This window comes from Macrobrachium rosenbergii, chromosome 47, assembly GCF_040412425.1.
Source record: "Macrobrachium rosenbergii isolate ZJJX-2024 chromosome 47, ASM4041242v1, whole genome shotgun sequence".
Taxonomy (NCBI): domain Eukaryota; kingdom Metazoa; phylum Arthropoda; class Malacostraca; order Decapoda; family Palaemonidae; genus Macrobrachium; species Macrobrachium rosenbergii.
Genome location: NC_089787.1, coordinates 46,094,157 through 46,113,304, shown reverse-complemented (window position 1 = coordinate 46,113,304; position 19,148 = coordinate 46,094,157). Strand labels below are relative to the sequence as shown.

Sequence of the window (19,148 nt, the reverse complement as noted above, 5' to 3'; positions counted from 1 at the left end):
AATAAATTCATATCTCGAAAAATAATTGGTAAAATCCCGGTTTTATATGAAGGTCCATATGTGTTTTATACGTGGTTCAAATCTCATCCCTTAAAAACCAAAAAGCAAAGGAGGGAGATGCATTTTGAAACGGCCATTTTGCCAAAATGCTCTAGCGTCCACAAACCAAGGTCACTGAACAAAATTTTTCCCCAGAAGTTCCACACAATATCCTTTAACAAACCCCCTATATATCAACAACCTGTCGTTAAAAAAGTCGGAAACGCCGATCCCCTTAAGCAGAAAACCCAGTCTGAATCTGAAAATGCCTTCAGTCTCTTTTTCAGTAAGAAATGTTTCAATTTCATGACGAAGAGAAAAAATGCCTAAGAACTTTTCTTTGCTGAGCCACCTCCTACTTCAGTATGGTACAATATATCACCATACTCTGAATCTATTCAGATGAAATGTGAAATTAGTTCTATGATTCAAACCACGACATCTAATTAAATTCCCAGTTGATCTGACGTTCATGATATTTTCAAATTTAAGAACTTTACTGCACAGTAACTGTTATTGAATAATAACAGGAGTGTGTATCATTAGCATTAACACACTTCATTGCAGATTTTCTGACCAAACCTGCTTTACTTCCAACCATGTTTCTTGCTCCATCTGTGGTTACACTTTTTAACTTGGCCCCAACTTAAATCAGGTTATTTACTGCCTGAAATACTTCTAAAGAGATTTTCTGAAATTGTAGTATCTTTCATACTTGCCAAGGTACACAAATCTTCTACAATCTGAAAGTTTTGTCAACACCCTCTAATAAAACTCAAGTTGTGCTGTATCTAAAATATCATTGCTTTCATCCAAAGCTAAAGAAAAACATTGAAAACTGTGTGCTTTCAGAGATAATGTGAAAACACTTACTCCACTTAAATCTTCCATATGCCTTGTGACTGCTGAAGCAGACAAACTTACATTTGAAGAAATGACAACTTTTCTGGGAAATGTTTCTTTACGATTTTATCATGCACTCTTTAAACAAATTCCTATCTGTGTGGCGGGCTTTTTTTTTCACAAATACTTGGTAACCTGGTAGCTGGCACGAACGCATGATCTGATCAGTATTTTTGCTTTTAAAGAGATTTTATGAGCACAGACTGATTTTTTCAAAGAAGATATCTTGTTTGAGCACATCACCTTGAAGTGAAAAATAATTCTTGTGCCGTGATTCATAATGCCTTTTGATATTAAAAGTCTTTAAAGGTCTTTATACTTTTGTGGCATATAAAGTTATAATGCACTGTCAGCATGTGAAATGAAAAAATCAAAGTCCAACTTTCATTCAACACACGCCCCTCCTCATCTATTTTCCTCTTTTTGGGTTAGATGACATGTTTAAATCTTGTAAAGAGAGTGAATGTATTAGTTATATTACAGCAAACATAAAAACAACAATGGGTTTGCAAACAGTATTTCCTAGTGTGGCCAGGCTTTAGAAAATTATTTCTGTACAGTACACTGTCAATACATATTTAGTTCAGTAACTTTAAAAGTATATATATAAGGCAGTCCCGGTTTCGGTTCCGCTTCACGGCGTTCGAGGTTACTGACGCTTTTCAAATATTCATCAGAAATTATTTCCGCTTCGGCGCTGATTTCGGGGTTACGACTGGCCGCACGCCGATCCGATCAAGAAATATGGCCCCAAAACGGTGAATAATCATAATTTGAAGTTTTTTTATGTAAAACTCAATAATAATGGTTTACATCGTTTCAATGCACCCAGAGCATTAAAGCGATTTTTTATGATTTTTGATGATTTTCGATGATTTCAGCTTCGACGATTTCGGGTTTCACGATTTTGGCGCGAAGAACGAACCTTACGTCGCCAAACAGGGGGACCATTTCTGTCTATATATATATATATGCACATATATAAATACATTCAGAGATACTGATGATCTGTTATCACTAAATAATAATTATGTTTTTAGGTATTAATTCAATATATTCCAGAGTGCTATAGAAGTTTTACCAAGCTAATAATGAACCTTATAAACAAGATCCTACTTAGTTAGTTTGCCTTGGGAAGCCAACGTAGAAATGTCCTTGCCTGAATTATGGTAACATTACCCAGCAGACATTTCACAACTCGTTTTAACTTTGAATATAAGTCTGCCAAATAGAACAGGGCATTCTCACACCTTTCAACATTAGCATAAAGATGGATCTCCATCTGCACAAAGAAATTATGCAGCTGAGTTATACAAGTCTAAAGTCTTTCAGCTGTGACCTCTAGACAGCCCTCACCAGTGTGTGTGTATGCATACTTCGTTAAAAAGTTTCATCCTTCTTTTCAGCAGAGCATTGCACAGAACTGTACATTTAGTAGTTGTTCTATGATTTTGTTAATCACATCCTAATTCTAATGCACACTTCCAAGACAACATGCTATTCACCACTTTTGTATTTGCTGGCTACAAGATGTCTGTGTATACAATGAACAGACAGTACGCCTTAATTCTCTGTAGCAGCCAACACTTCTGATTCTCCATCAGTAGCCAGGCAATAATGTCACTGAAGGGTTTACAGGGCTTCTCAAAACATTCATCCAGACACTGGAAAAACTATCTCCTTTTGTAACATCAACACCATGACCATTTATTGACCCTTTCAAAACCCCGGCGATTCCATCGACTTCTTGATGGTCCTATCAACCACAGGAACCCCTGTACTGACAGAATACTCTTCAAATAAATTTTAGATTTCTGTAAAATAAATGGCAGATTTCACATACATAAATTGTCAAGTTTGAAAAAGAGCTTTCCAAACATGGTAGTCTTAATCTTGGTTTAATTACATTTTAATCTTAGCCTAGAAGTTCAAAATATTACTGGTCATACAGTACTTGCATTACTACTTACAAGTTTTAGATCTTTTTCTGTAAGATTAGAAAACTCTCCACAACTGTCAAGGCCCTGCCCGTCCAGCTCTTCCAACCATTTGTTTGTATCGAGATGGAGTCAGAAGTCACTGCCGTGTATGGGGAACGAATAATTACCTGGCAAAAATAGAAAGTATGAACATGGAAATTATCCCATCAGATTGAGCAAACAAGTTTCAATAATAGCAAAATAATAAAATCATTCAATACTGTACTGTATATAACATTACTAGGGCTAACAGTAAATTAACTTCCAATAAACTTCCAATACAATTTTACGGATCTTGTTGAGAGTGTAATGATTTCTAAGCAAGACCGTTATATTAAATCATCCTTCATCAAAGGTATTCCTTCTTTTAAATCATTTATTGCCATCCTGATTATCTTATTTCTAATCAATATTCAAGTATACTATCTTATCATGATTACTTGTAGCTTATAATAAGTTTCCTAGTGAATGAAGATTTTCCTACTTCTACACTCATTCAAGATTCGAAACAACTATCTCTTGCCCTTTAGAAAGACTGGCTATAAAATGATTCCTCTAGGGAATTTAGCACTGTGAAATTGATCTTTACATTTTTGCACCTAAAAGCATACAGGAAAGTCTGACATAAAATCGTTAATACATGTGATGATGATGATTTACATTCACATAGTCTGAAATTTGACTTGTTAACCAGTTATCTTCAGCAATTTAATATTTAAAGGAAGATATCACTGATTGTTCCAAGTCAGCTATTAATTTTTCACTGTTTCTCAACTTTTCTTTTCCTCCTGGGTATTAATGCATGAACACTTTGAGATTTCATGCAACTGCTATACCTTAGGAGTCTGATTGTGTCAAAATGACATCATCTATAGAGAAAAATGATTCAGACCTCTGACAGGTCAGGTGTTGAAGAATGGTTTAATTCTATCTCTCAATGGAAGTAATGGTAGTTCAAAGAGAATCATCACTGAAATCCGTTCTTAATAAGAGAATAATTTTAATACATTAATTTTTGTATTTTGAATACTGTTCCTTTGGTCTTCAGCAGCTTTTTCTTCATCTCAGACTGCTTGACAAAAAAAACTTAATATTACATTTCTTTGATCTGAACTTTGTACAATACTTAAAACATGGTAGTCATTCATTTAACTAATTGTGCATGCTGTAACAGGCATTCATAATTTTGGTCATCCTGTATTTAGATTTTCACATACAGTACTGGTACCATCCACTACACCATATTAGAGTATCCAGTTAATTATAACATTCTTTGCCTTTTCTTTGTGAGGTTCAGTACCACAGTAAAACCCCGTGTCGCATTCTCCGATTCCGCGGACTCACGCATTTATGGGTTTCTCTGTGGAACATATCACCCATTATTTGCGGAAAAATTCACCCATTTTGTATTTTTCACTGAGAAATAGTCACTAATTACTGTATTTTCATATAATTTTCTTGAGTGCACTTTTTGTGATAAAACTATTAAAATACTAAGGTATAAGCATTTTTATAGGGTTTTTCTTGTGTTTGAACTATCAAAATGGGCAGTTCTACGTGTTTTAGAGGGTTTTAAGTATTATGCAATTTTAGCTATTCATTTGGGGTATGCATACACAGTTTTCTAGAAGTTTTATTCCTGTTCTGACAAGATTGTGGAATGATCATCCTAATCTTGTACTTGAATTGTCGGAATGTCAACGTTCTAACCCAGTATAAATTCTTTTTGTAAGCCCTGACATGTCTTGCTTTGCAGTTTTATTTATCTTATTTATATTACTTTGTAATTTATTGTAATGGTTGTTTTTACCCTTTGTTTTCTTTGATTCTCTTTTATAAATTTATTCTTCTATACTCAACTCCTTTTGTACTACTGATTAGCAGATCTTGTACAGATTTTCCACCCCATCCTCCCCTTCGAGTGGATGGGACTGCTGAATGAATCTGAAGCTTTAACCATTCTTGGTGTAACTTTTGACTCGCATCCTATTTTTGAGAACACATCTAATGAAAGTGTCCGCAAATGCAGCATGGAATTAGGTATTGTATGTAAGGCTTTTATATTTATAACAGTGAAAGAGTCAATGCCGCCTGTTTTTAGGTCAATGGTGGTGGGTTTTGTTTCTAACATTACAGTTTTGAATAAGACCATTGGCGGATGGTCGCTCATTTATCAATTATTTCATAAGTTGTACTTTAACAGAGATCTTTCACATTCACAACTGATCCCTCATCCACTATTCCTGCATAAGAGTGACCAGATTTACTCAACAGCAGCACCAATATGCAGTAAATATGCCTTGCTGTCGAACTTCACAGTTTCAGAAGTCCTTTATTCCCTCACAACATTGGACTGTGAAACAGCCTCCTGAGGTGGCTGTGCGATTAGAACCTCAAAAGTTCAGCGAAGAACAGCAGCATTACTACCCTAAAACAAAAATTACTTTCACTATAACTCATGTGAATTGGTGCCATAGCACTGCTTCATGCAGGTTATTTGCCAATCTTTGTTATTAGTAGGCAGACCCACCCCCAACTGTCCATCAAGATGAGGTATCATTACTTTGAAAAGGGAAGGCCATAAGTTTAAAAGTATGAGACCACAAGCTCTCCAAACATTTACCTGACACCTAGGGGATGGGTGATCTACAGTAAAACCATAACATAACTGAACATCATAGATGCCTAGACTAACCTAAATTATTACTTCCAGAAACTACCATCATCAATGAACACAAAAGCCAAAAATTTACAGCTACCCTTTCATTGAGAACCCCTTGTACCAGCATAGCACTGAGTGCCCTCATGCAGATTCCTAAGTACTCATATCACCTACACACTTGCACAACCTAAAGAAATTTAGAAAGGTCAGTCAATCAAAAGAAACACTTCATTAGTGACCATACCCCTTATCATCATACTGAATTACTTTGGCTTGGGTATCCTAACAAAAAATCATCACAACTTCAATTGTATGCTTTGGGCAAATGAGAACAAATATGCAAGATGTCTTCTCTGACAAATTCTGATGAATATTAGAAGTTTAATACATTCAGAATAATAAAAAAAGATTCAACATATCAAGAAATTTAGGCTACAAAACCAAGCACTAGGCACTTTGGCCACTCAGCACCAAAAGCAGTCAAAAAGGAGTTGGAGTGCTTGGACAGCAAGATAAAAAGATCCAGAAAAAAAGTACAGTGATCTAAAGCTGAAACTGGAAAAAAAAAAAACCCTGCATTTTTCCCACTTTCAAGTAACTGAGAAGCAATTAAAAGGCTGGACAATATGATGGAAAAAAGGAAACAGGAATAGAGATCAAGTAAAAGACTAAAAAAGTGGGTGCAGGTAGGAGTTTAGGGATGCTGCAAACCCTCATTTAATGCAATGAACGTAAAACCCTATCATTTGAAATAATCAGTAAAACTAGACACAGTCCAAATGGTTAGTTCTTTCAACATTATGGCATTAAGAGAGGGTCCCCTGCTTCATAATGATAATTATTATCATTCAGAAGATGAACCCTATTCATATGGAACAATTTCCAGGGGCCACTGACTTTAAATTCAAGCTTCCAAAGAATATGGTCTTCATTTGAAAGAAGTAAGAGGAGGTAAAGGGAAATACAGAAAGATGGAGATATCACACAATAAAAAAGGAAAAAATCAATAAATTAATAAAAAGATAAAATGTAAGTGAATTATTAAAATGCAAGGAGAATTGTATTAGGGTAGTAATACACTGCATCCTCACTTGAACTTTTGAAGTTCCAACTGAACGATATCCTCAGGGAGATTATTCCATAGTTCAACGGCATGAGGAATAAAAGACCTCTGGAACTGAGAAGTTTGATGGCGGGGTATATTTAGCATATTGTTGCTGCTGTTCAGCCAATCTTGTTGCTCTCGGCAGGAAAAGGGGATAAGGGATCACTTGTGTGAATGTGAAAGATTTCTGTTAAAATACAACTTATGAAAAATTGACAAACAAGAGACCATCTGTCAAAGCTCCAAGTCATAACTGCTAATATTAAGAAACAGAAACCTACCACCACGAACATCTCTATCTAAAAGAGATAATTCTCACAGCAAGCAGAAATCCATACTGAGAACAGCATTCTAGTAAAGGAAGGGCAAATGACCTAAAATAGGTTGCATTGATTTCATTTCTATTATAAATATATGAGTCCTTTACATACAATACCTAACTTACGTTTTCCAGGCCAGCAATCATACCACTTGTATGCACTAAAAATAACCGTGGACCAAGAACACTACCCTATGGAACTCCATACACAATAGGTCTTATAGTTCGCTAAAGATCCCTTCAACAGCAACTCATTTTTGTCTACCAGTAAGGAAATCTTGAAGTACAGTAAACCTAAAATATATCTACCCATTCCAAGATTCTGAAGTTTATAAATAAGGCCCTCGTGATTTACTAGTTGACAGCAGCACTAAAATCTATTTTGAATTACTCTACCCCAAAACCATTATCAAGGTTCTCTTGCAAATAGCATGTCAAATCTGAAAGAGCATTGCCTCTCAAACATTCTTAGCAACACCCTTCTTAAGAAAAGGACAGTTCAAGAAAACTACCAAGAATTTTCTTTTGCAATATCAAATGATTTTTGCCATATCTGGGAGACACCTACATTCAGAAATATAAGTAACTTTGCTGTCAGTCGCTGATTATGAATTCTTTATCATACCTAATAACAATTAGGGTGAATATGCTCTTGCTGTACCTTTATTTCATAATATTGTAATTATCTTCATTTTAATATATTCACTTATAATTCCCTACTTGAAATCAAATGCTCTATTATTTCAAGCACAAATCTTAAGCTAATCAAAAGGTAAAATTCCTTGCAATACCAAACACAGGCACCTAACAAAACAAGTCCATCCAGTCACAATCTTCACATCACTAGGCTGAGAGCTTAAAATGCCAGCCAAACTACTGTTTTTTTAAATATACTATATTAATTATAAATACATAACTAATGACCAGAGAAGATAAATTTTCATAATAAAGTTTATTATTTGAATACCTACTGTTAAAGATAGCTTATATCTCCACACCGACAGGAGAGTTGGAATGGCTGCCTGGATGACTGTCTAGTACACCTGTTTCTCCACCAAGTATATCTTGAATGGTTTAGCTCTTGTAAATTCACTGTGACATCCCACTAAGTTCTGGGGAAGCTGGGGGTAAGTTTAACAGTAAGTATCCAAATAATAAATCTTATTAAAAATTTTATATTATTTAGATGAATCTTACATACTGTTAAAGATATCTGATTCCTACACTGAGAAGAGGATGGTGGGCAGCACAGCTAGACAAAATCACCAGCCAATCAAGCTACAGGTTACCTGCATGAAACCCAAAACATTCTTACCTGATCTGGATCCTTTCTGGATCTTACTGCCACCAGTTGGGTTCCATTTCAGGGGCAAGGCTCTCGTATGCGTGCAGCAAAGATAGCCTTGTGGAAGAAAACCACTGCAATTCAGCCAGAAGGAAACAGAAGTGGCATGAGGGGACACCTGTGCCTGGTCTGAAAGCTCTATAAAATGACAGTCAACTAAAATTAAATATCTTATATGTATACATGTACATTGTATGTATCTTCATGTGCTTACGAAATTTCAATACCCAGGATCTAAAACAAAGAGGCTAAAAGATTGCTCTTTCTTTTGTTTTAGGAAGACTTACTACTCTACTAGTAGCACACAAAGGGATTTACCATTTTCAGACATGATTCCCATAATTACATTTGTGAGAGGTAAAACCAAATTGCACTCCTACTGTGCTGCATTAATCACATCCTAAAACAACAAACTGTCATGAAACTAAGTGAAATCGCAACCACCCTCACATTACAAATGTTTACCTTCCATAAAGGTAAAGGTATGGAGTTAGTTCTCGTGCACTAGCCTAATCAAATACATCAGAGAGAACCTCGTGTTCTTTGACAAAGACGTCCTAAGTTTCTAAAACCACAAACAAAAGGTTAACTTCTTGCCCATTCTGGGCTTAAAGCCTGACAAAAGAAATCCTAGGTTTTCTAAAACAATAGGTTAACTTTGCCTATTAGACAAACTAGATTTTCTAAAACCACAAAACAAAAGGTTAACCTTTCCTCTTCCATGCTTAACCTATTTAAGTAAATTTTCAACTGCCCTAACAGGACAGAGGAGTATTTCTATTCTTCCCCACCAAAGAGATTAAATTAGAAGTTTTACAGTTCTAAGAAAAACTTAGCCTTAACATTATCTCAGTTCTAATGCGAAAAGATAAAATAGCATTCCCTTTACAACAGCCTTAAGGAAAGTGCTTCCAATACACTTAATGTTTTAACTGCCAATTGTGATAATAAAAGGTTTCTTACTAAATGCCTCAGTAGAACTCATTCCAAAGGCCAAAAGGATCTGCAGATAAAATTTTAAAAACTGCATTTAATTCCACAGAGAGGTTGAACTCAAACCAAAGGCCAAAAAGAACTGCAGAAAAATGTTAAAACTGCATTAAATTCCATAGAGATGTTGATAATGAGTTGTAGGGGCTTCAATCTCTACTGATCTCAATACCTTAAGGTGCTGATTACAGTCTTCGGGTTACGGTGGCCTGGTTTATGACGTTCCGAGTTTACAAGGCTTTTCAAATATCTTCATAAAAAGATTATTTCCTGTTACAATGCATGTTCCAGGTTTACGACACAGACAATGCCGACCCGACGGAAGAAATATGGCTCCAGAATGGCAGAATGGTCAAAATTTGAGGTGTTTTGTTGAAAAACTCAATATAAAATGCAGGATACATTGTTTTCAAGACACCCAAAGGATTAAAAGTACAGTTTTTTACGATTTTCAACAGTATTTCGGACGACGCCAGTCCAATGCCGATCGGAAGAAATATACACTCAAAATGGCCGAGTGGCCAATATTTAGAGGGTTTTTGTTATGAAAACAATAAAAATGCAGGATCTCATTGTTTTCTAAGACACCTAAAGAATTAAAAGTAAAGTTTTCTTACAATTTTTGACGGTATTTTGGACGACGCCAGTCCAACGCCGATTGGAAGAAATATGCACCAAAACGGCACAATGGTCAATATTTGAAGGTTTTATTATGAAAACTCAATAAAAATGCAGGATTGTTGTTTTCAAGACACCAGAGGATTAAAAGTAAAGTTTGCTTATGATTCTTGATGGTATATTTCATATGACTCGGTCCAACGTGATAACGGAAGAAAATTCACATTCGCGAATTTTTTCACGGAGCAATATTCACTAATTACTGATTTTTATTTTATTTTCATGACTAAATACATTGTTAATAATAAAAATGATTTACAAATTTTAAAATATTAATATTAAGGTAACCACAGCAAAGTATCGATAAAGTTAAATTAAAATCCTGTGAAATTATAAAACTCCTTACGATGTAATCGCTTCATTCAACCTCTCTCTCTCCCCAAATAATCTCATGAATAATTTCACTCCCTTTGAGATTTAAGTAAGGCCAACTGCCCATATCTCTCTCTCTCTGTACTGCATATATCCTTAAAAGAAATATGGATTACTGTAAACATAAAAATATACTAAAATCCCATCATCAGGTTCTTCTCTCTGGCTGGAAAAGGGTACTAATGCTTAAGATGACTTTGAAATGATATTAATAATATAATTTCAAAGATTAATACAGTAGTAATAGCATAATAATTTAAGCTAAATTTGATGTAGGATGATACTTAAAGTAAAAATGGGGGAGCACTGTACTTCTGTGAAATTCCAAGTTTCTGGTAGACAAGAAGTGAGTCTCTCTCTCTCTCTCTCAATAAAAATGCAGGTTACATCATTTTCAAGATACCCAAAGGATACTCAAAGGATTAAAAGTAAGGTTTTCTTACAATTTTCGACGATTATTTCAGTTTACGATGATTTTCGGCTTACGACGCAGCGTCAGAACGGAACCCCATTGTAAACGGAGACTGTCTGTATTAGCCAGATCCCACTGCACATGACACAATACCGAGGCAAGCATGGAAAGATAACCTTGAAAGCAGACAGTGAAAACTCTATATATAAGAAAGCAGAGAAACCTTGATGTCTACAACAGTAGAGGTGCTGAAATCCCTCTAGAATGACACCTGAGCAATACACAAACTGCTACTTCTGATACAAGGGGACGGTCATTTCCCACTTGATTAAGGATAGAATCTGAGATACCTAAAAAATCTTTACTGGGAGGAGATGGTTGAGCATCTACAAGCGGTTATGTGGGATGCAGAAGTTAGTGGAACTGCATAGAATACATTAGTTTGAGTCATTTTCCTTAATGGAAGAATATGAGAGGCATTTGCAGAGAGAGCTAGAAAGTTTGGAAATCATTCCCTCTGAGGGTACTGTGGCTCCATGGGAGTCACTGAGCAATTCTTGTACTCAAAATTTGTTCAATACTTTCCTTAGAGTAGATAAAGGGGAAGGCATATAAGTATGAATCAGGTCAAGATTTAAGAAACGCATCCACCACTCAAGCCTGAGGGCCTCAGAGGAGTAGCAGGTTGGTTGTTCCTACTCACCTGCAAGCTATTTAGTTCACATCTGAGAGCTCCACTGATTCCACAGCAACTGTTGGTCTCGCAGATGTAATGACCAATCTGTAGGTAGGGTCGTCCTACCTGAATCCTCAATCATCAAAAACATTGTCTTTCAATGAAATGAACTAGTGAACCTATATTATTCACTAATTTCGCCCAAAGAAGCAGTCTTACCACTATGACTAGTTTCTGACCAGGATTAACCTGTTAAGAATTTTTGATAGTCTTTCCACTACCCTGATGTCTCTGTAAGGTTCACCAGGTGTAGTGTTGACCATTCTATGGTGTATTGTAAGTCAATGTAATGACACTTGTCATAACTCTTCGTTTTGTGTTAAAAGACAAAGGGAAAAAACAACACCTGGATGTATAAATGAAATAGTGCACTTTGATTTTGGCATCCCTCCTACAAAACCTGGTGACAATGATGGTCCTGGATTTACTTAAAACTTTAATGAACGTCTGCTGTTATGCTGAGGCTGTACTGTAATTGTGCCTGATTATTCTGACAAATTCTCTTAGAGATCATGTTTCCTAACAAAGGAAGCTATTATCACGTATGGCGCCTTAACCCTTAAGGAACGGGCTAAATATATAGCAAGCACACACCCCCTGACTGGGCAAACTTTAAGGTTGGCCAATTTAAGAGAAAAAAAACACATCAGTGGAAAGAGGAAGATATGCAAATACACATGGTGTCAGAAAAAATTTAAAAACTTTTCCTACCTTCCATGTGACATTGAAAGTGACTACTTACAACCCTGTGGGGCCCTCTTTGCAAGACACTCCATAAAAATATGTTAATTTTACCAAGTTATGGTTGTTTTTTCTAATAATTTATATTATTTTGTAAAATTATAATTACAGCTCACACAATATCATGACAGATAAGAAGTAAAAATCAGTAACAAATTGTAAGTATATTTGTTGTAAAATATTTGCGAAAAATTTTAAATCACACGCCTTGAGAGGGATGCTGGGAGTTCACGGATCACGCTGTTGTTTTGTTTACAAGCGTGACCCAGCTGTGCACAGGTATGAATTTCTTTCTTATCCCAAAAGAAAGCATCAGCTAACTTCTGAAAATCTCAGAAATTCTTTAGTAACTTTGTCATAATTTTTGTACAGTTTGTGTTAGCTGTTACATAAAGTTTTATATATGAAAATGTGCGCAATTTCATGTAGAATACAACAAAAATAACTCATGGTTATAGCTTTTTATCAATTTTAACATATTTTCATATAAATCACGATATGCCAAAATTTCAACTTCAGTCAATTTTGACTCTAATCAAATGGTCGAAAAATGCAATTATAAGCTAAAACTCTTAAATTCTAGTAATATTCAATCATTTACCTTCATTTTGCAACAAATTGGAAGTCTCTAGCACAATATTTCGATTTATGGTGAATTTTTGAAAGAAACTTTTCCTTACGTCCACAATATAACTCGCCGAAAATTTCAGAAATTCTTTTGTCATTTTGTCATAATTTTTGCACCGTTTTATGTTAGCCATTACATAAAGTTTTATATAGAAAATGTGCACAATTTCATGTAAAATATAACAAAACAACCCATGGTTGTAGCTTTATCAATTTTGAAATATTTTCATATAAATCACTATAACTCCAAAATTTGAACCTTTGGTCAACTTTGACTTGACTGAAATGGTCGAAAAACACAATTGTAAGCTAAAACTCTTACATTCTAGTAATATTCAATCATTTATCTTCATTTTGCAACAAATTGGAAGTCTCTAGCACAATATTTCGATTTATGGTGAATTTTTGAAAAAACTTTTTCCTTATGTCCATGCGTGGTAACTCGGCCAACATCTCAGAAATTCTTCGTCACTTTGTCGTAATGTTTGCACAGTTTTATATTAGTCGTTACATAAAGTTTTATATATGAAAATGTGCGCAATTTAATGTAGAATACAACAAAAAATAACTCATGGTTGTAGCTTTATCAGTTTTGAAATATTTTCATATAAATCACGATAGTGACATAATTTCAACCTTCAGTCAATTTTTTTGACTCGACCGAAATGGTCGAAAAACACAATTGTAAGCTAAAACTCTTACATTCTGGTAATATTCAATCATGTACCTTCATTTTGCAACAAATTGGAAGTCTCTAGCACAATATTTCGATTTATGGTGAATTTTTGAAAAAACTTTTTCCTTACGCCTGCGTGGTAACTCTGCCAAAAACCTCAGAAATTCTTTCGTCACTTTGTTGTAATGTTTGCACTGTTTTTCTAACAGCCGTTACATAAAGTTTTATATATGAAAATGTGCGATTTTCATGTAGAATACAACACATATAATTCATGGTTGTAGCTTTTATCAGTTTTGAAATATTTTCATAAATCACGATAAATAGAAAAAATTGACCTTCTGGTCAACTTTAATGCGACCGAAATGGTTGAAAACTGCAATTGTAAGCTAAAACACTTACAGTCTAGTAATATTCAATCAATTACCTTCATTTTGCAACAAACAGGAAGTCTCTAGTATATTATTTCGATTTATGGTGAATTTTCTAAAAAAACTTTTTCACGTCCACGTGTTATGAATTCATGCATCATTTTGTGATAATATTTTCTGCTCGGCGTTGCTCTGATTGTTTTACAATTTGTTATATACCAAAATCGTCGCAATTTAATGTACAATACAAAGAAAAAATAACTCATTAGCTTTAACTGTTTTGCTCACAGCACGATTTGTATACAATTATATATGAAATTTTTTTCGCACTGTCATATATTTCAATATTTATATACGATAATGATATTTTTTTCATTTCTGATGGTTGCATACTAAACTTCAGGCAATGACAAAAAAAGGATCCAAAATGAACTCTTAATCTTAAAAACTAAGCGTGCTGTGTTTTTGAAAAAACTTTTTTCCGCTTCGCACTAACCCAACGCCGCATAATGGGCAGACACTTTTTGTAAATAGAGGTTTATGTTTAAGGGTTAAGAAATGTAGACAAAGTATGCTGTTAATTTTATTGCGTATTTGTAAAGCAAGCCTCTCATTATGTTTGGAATGGTGCAATGGTTGTTGTAGTGATGTCATAAGACCTACGGAAGACGGGAGTTACGAAACAGTGGTTTGGAGAGAGTGACGAGTCAGCAGTGGTGGCAGAAGGCTGGGAGTGCTCTCGTTTGCAGTTTTGAATGGTTTGTAAGTCTTTTTTTTGTCTGTTGTGATCATGAGCTAATTTGGGTGAAAATGCAAATGGCAACAGGTGTAAAAATTAAATAATTGTTGCATGTTGGTCGGGATGGAGTTTATTCAAGGACTTGTACCAAGAGATCCTACCTTATTGACTTAGAGTCAGGCTTAGAAGGCGACCTGAAGGAGAAGTTAAAACAGCTGCCATCTGTGCAGAATAAGCCTTTCACAACAGAGAGGAGCGTGTTCTCACTTCTTCAAAACTGAGTTAGTATAAGCATGAGAACTTTACCCTGCAGTGTCAGAGATGGGTTTGACCACGCAAGTAAAAACTACAACACCTTTCCTTTACTAAAATCCCGCTGGCACCACAAACACACTAAACTAGGGCCTCAACCTCCTAAGTTGGAGCAGAGAAGAGGCAATCATACAGAGCAAAAAGTTCAGTAAAAGATAAAACTTCAACAAACTAAACAGAGACCTGGATAACAAACTCCGTTTCAGCATGTCAAAAAAAACACTTGTCAGTCTCTGAGTATGTCTCTTCAAAACAACAAGACAGACAAAGAAAACCAAATCTTTGAATGAAGAAGAATTAGCGCTGATAAAGCACCTGCATCATAAGAGGCAGCTCTCAATGACTTAAAAAAAAAAGACAAGGGCTGGCAGATAAAAAAACTGTGCCAGAGTATGAGACAACTACAAAAGAGCTTTAATTTGAGAAAGCTCAGGTTCTCATTCTCCAAATATTTAACGGGCGCCTAATTGCTCAAAGATAACTGAGACCTATTCTCTACATGGCCTCTTTCCTCCACTTAATGAGGATAAAGTGAGGTGCAATGCTCCAGCAACCACCAACAAACCTAAAAAGATTCCTCTGATTCAAACTCTTCTTCCACCAGAGGCGACAACTGGCAATAGCAGGTGACAGCAGCTGACTACTCACAACAAATGCACACTGATGAAAGGGAGACAGGGAAATGCAATCTGAAGCAACTCACCTGAGTCGACACAAGTCAGCTGAACAAAAGAAAATGGAGCCCAAAGAAAACGGGAAAGGTTGGGAGGTGGGGAAGGATAATGGCAACAACTCTCCTGCCTCATCCGAAAGTGGTTCAACAAACTTGAGAGCACTCCCCATGTGACACATCCTTAGAAAGCCAAGTAGCTAGTATAACATCTCGCTTGGAAACAACAGAAGATACTAAACCATGATAGGATTGGAAAGAGAAACATTAATTAATCGAGACAGATGTATGAAATTCGCTGATAGTGAGAAGAAAAAGTATGTAAACAATGAACAGTTGATTTCTGAAGGAGGGAGAGGAATAGCATACAAGGATTTAGAATGAACATTAGGTGTAGAAGAGATTGATTTAACAATCGACTAGGTCAACGTACATCAGAATACATACAACTCACTACACAAATTGTTAATAACACTGTCTATACCTATGTAATTAGTCCTATCATTGCTATAAACCTCATGCTGTACTAAGTTCCAATGACCTTAGAAGTTGCATTCTTTGCAGTGATTAACATTTACCAAAACGAGCTTTGGCTAATGCATTAAAAGAGAAGCAGGTGATGGAGGGCACAGAACCACACCACCCTGAGAACTAACCTGGTTCCCTGGCAACGGAATCTTCCAACTGTTGCAGGGTAGTCTTAGGTTTGAGGTACAAACAGGTGGGTGACGGTAGCGACACCTTACTCTTACAGGGAACGTGACAATGATTGCACACTATGGAGAGACCCGGAACGGTTCCGAACTTGAATCAAAAGGGGAGCGGGAGGGAGAGCTACAGAGGAAGTCTCAGTACTGACTAAGCATTAGCAAAGGAAAACGCCCAGACTGAGTAAGAATAACTACAGACAAAGGACCTGGAGAAGGGGGAGAAATGACGGGGTTATGACCTTACCTAACTAATTGCTTTAGAAATCAACCTGTTCCCTTCCTCCCTGTATCTATTCTCAAGGTCACACTTTATACCCTTTGCAGCTGGTAAAAACACTGTGTGAATCTCCTAAAAAGTCAACATCCTGTTAAAATGGTAATCATTCCTACAGAAACTGATGTTCTTAGTCTTGATTCCAGTGGTAGTTATCCTAGGAAAAATAAATGCACGGTATCATGATAGTAGCAAATAGCAAAAACCATGAAATACCAACAAGCACCTATACACAATGGCAGCAAGGAGAATTCTGCCAAGAGCTAAACATTCAAAACACACCTGGTGGAGAACAGGTGTACTAGACAGCCATCCAGGCAGCCATTGATCTTTTTCTTTCTTTGAATGCCAACTCACCTATCGGTGTGAGATATGAGCTATCTTTAGCAGCAGGTATGATTTATCCCAAATAATAAACTTTGATAAAGTCTTGAAACTATCTTAAGAGACTATACAATTGATATTCACATATAAGAACCAGCATAAGAAATCCATAAAAGGGAAGACAAAGATACAGGTCTCATTAACCCTTCGGTTCAGTTATGATGCATAGACACATCATCCAAAATCCAACTGCTGCATCAGTTATGTTGTGCTGACATATTTGAAAACAGGAAAATTCAAAATTCATTATAAATACACAATGCACAACATGGGAGCTTCTAGAATAAGTCAAAAGATCCTCGTTTAGCTCAGATAGTAGTGGCAGAGCATTTTAATGACATTGCTGATTTATCAATCTACATAAAAACAAATGCTATCTATTCCTTCTTGCTTTACTGCAAAAAATGCAGTAAATATGAAAAAAAATATCAAAATTTACTGCATTTTCTCATGGCATAAACAAAATTACCACACCTATATTACTTGAATTTACACAAATTTTTCTTTACATGTAGTTCACAGCTGACTTTAACAAATAATTTTGATATTTCTGTGAGATTTTAAACATAACATAACAAACTGACAGTATGGAGCTTCAAAATGACATCAGAATTATTATCATAACATAAATAGTAAATTCACAGAAAGAGATTTAAAAACTATCACACAGTTGTGGTTGGTGAAAAATAAGTTTACCTGAGAGACAAATCAGACGGGCCTGACTGACTAAAAGGGTTAAACATGATGTCAATGATGAAGAACCAACAAAGTGAGAAACATTTTAACAACTAACCCCTCCTAGCAGGAAGATTAACTCCAGCAGCTAGGTTGAGGTGCAACATATGCGGCATAACGTGCCAGTAAGATATCCTCTTCAATCAAAACGACGTTCTCCTTCTGTCAGCCCTATGGAAAATAGATACACCTAAATTATTAATCAACAACTTTCACTCAAACAAAATTTCCAATCATTTCATACTGTGAGAGGATATGACTAAGAAGTGGTAACATACCAACACCAAGTAAGTTCTATGAAAAGTTTTTCAAAACCTGAACAAAAATTTTTCAGAGCAATGACACATAGGATTATTAAATTCTTGGAAATATGAGAACACACATTTGGTAGCTTAGCTACTTAGCTATTTGGTCAACATTCTTAAAATGGTGTGGTAAGTTACACAGCAAAAAAAAAAAAAAAAAAAAAAAAAAAAATTATATAATAAATTTAAGCTGAATAAATCCAACAAAATTACGTGCAATATTGCAATTGGCAATAAAGGGTGTTGGAGGTCTCTTAAGTACTGTACCAGCTACAACGCTTCTTGATCTTTACTTTTCTTTCTTTTCCTTGCCTCTTCTCATTCAAGTGTCCAATGGTTAATATTACTTTGCTCCTGTTTTCAAATTTCATTTAAGAACAAATCCTATGGGCCAATCCCAGTAAAATCTTGATTGTGACTGTGGTCCCATTAAACTACAGCAATTTATGATAATGGCATAATCATAAGCATGCATTCTCATTTGACTTTCTCAACCCCTGTATTTAATTTTTTCAATCTATATTTGTACTAATTTCCTCTTTGCATTCGATGGATGTAAAATTCTCCGACTGCCCTACCAATGAAATACTTCCATTCAATTTATTCTTAAATGAGCAAGATGTTAAATAATATTCAAATAATGTAAATTATCATATACCAACAGTATTAGTACTATTTTTATAACTCAAAAACATACCTGAATGATGGTAGGCAACACCAAATGGAATGGTCTTCCTTAACGTTGGACAAACTTTGCTCCACCTTCTTCAACAACTGCACGGTAAAGAGAAACTTTTTCTTTACGTTTTATCTGTAAAATTTAATGTTGAAAATGAAATCACCGAGGAGAAATGTTAAATTTTACACTTCATCATCCAAACATGAAATACCACATTTTAAGTGTGTTACGCATTCAACATCACGTAAACTGCTAGCAGGTCCCTAACAGTGGTTGCTGAGTAATACTGAAGGTAGGGTACTACTAACTTCATCACTTGCAGCCTTTCACTTCTTTTGATAAATCCCATCTGCAGGCCATTGAAATAGCTTTTGTAAAATACAGA

At 35.4% G+C, this 19,148-nt stretch overlaps 2 protein-coding genes across 2 annotated transcripts in view; one reads left to right on the top strand and one right to left on the bottom strand.

The window, feature by feature from the left end:
- Positions 1-19,148, top strand: part of LOC136830919 (uncharacterized) — a 456,633-nt gene that overhangs the window by 93,627 nt on the left and 343,858 nt on the right. The window lies entirely within an intron of this gene.
- LOC136830827 (helicase POLQ-like) overlaps positions 18,796-19,148 on the bottom strand; it is a 68,070-nt gene continuing 67,717 nt past the window's right edge. Inside the window, exon 5 of the mRNA XM_067090806.1 lies at positions 18,796-18,895. Within this exon, the coding sequence (XP_066946907.1) occupies positions 18,821-18,895 (75 nt within the window). The 3' untranslated portion in view covers positions 18,796-18,820. The remainder of the gene's footprint in view (positions 18,896-19,148) is intronic.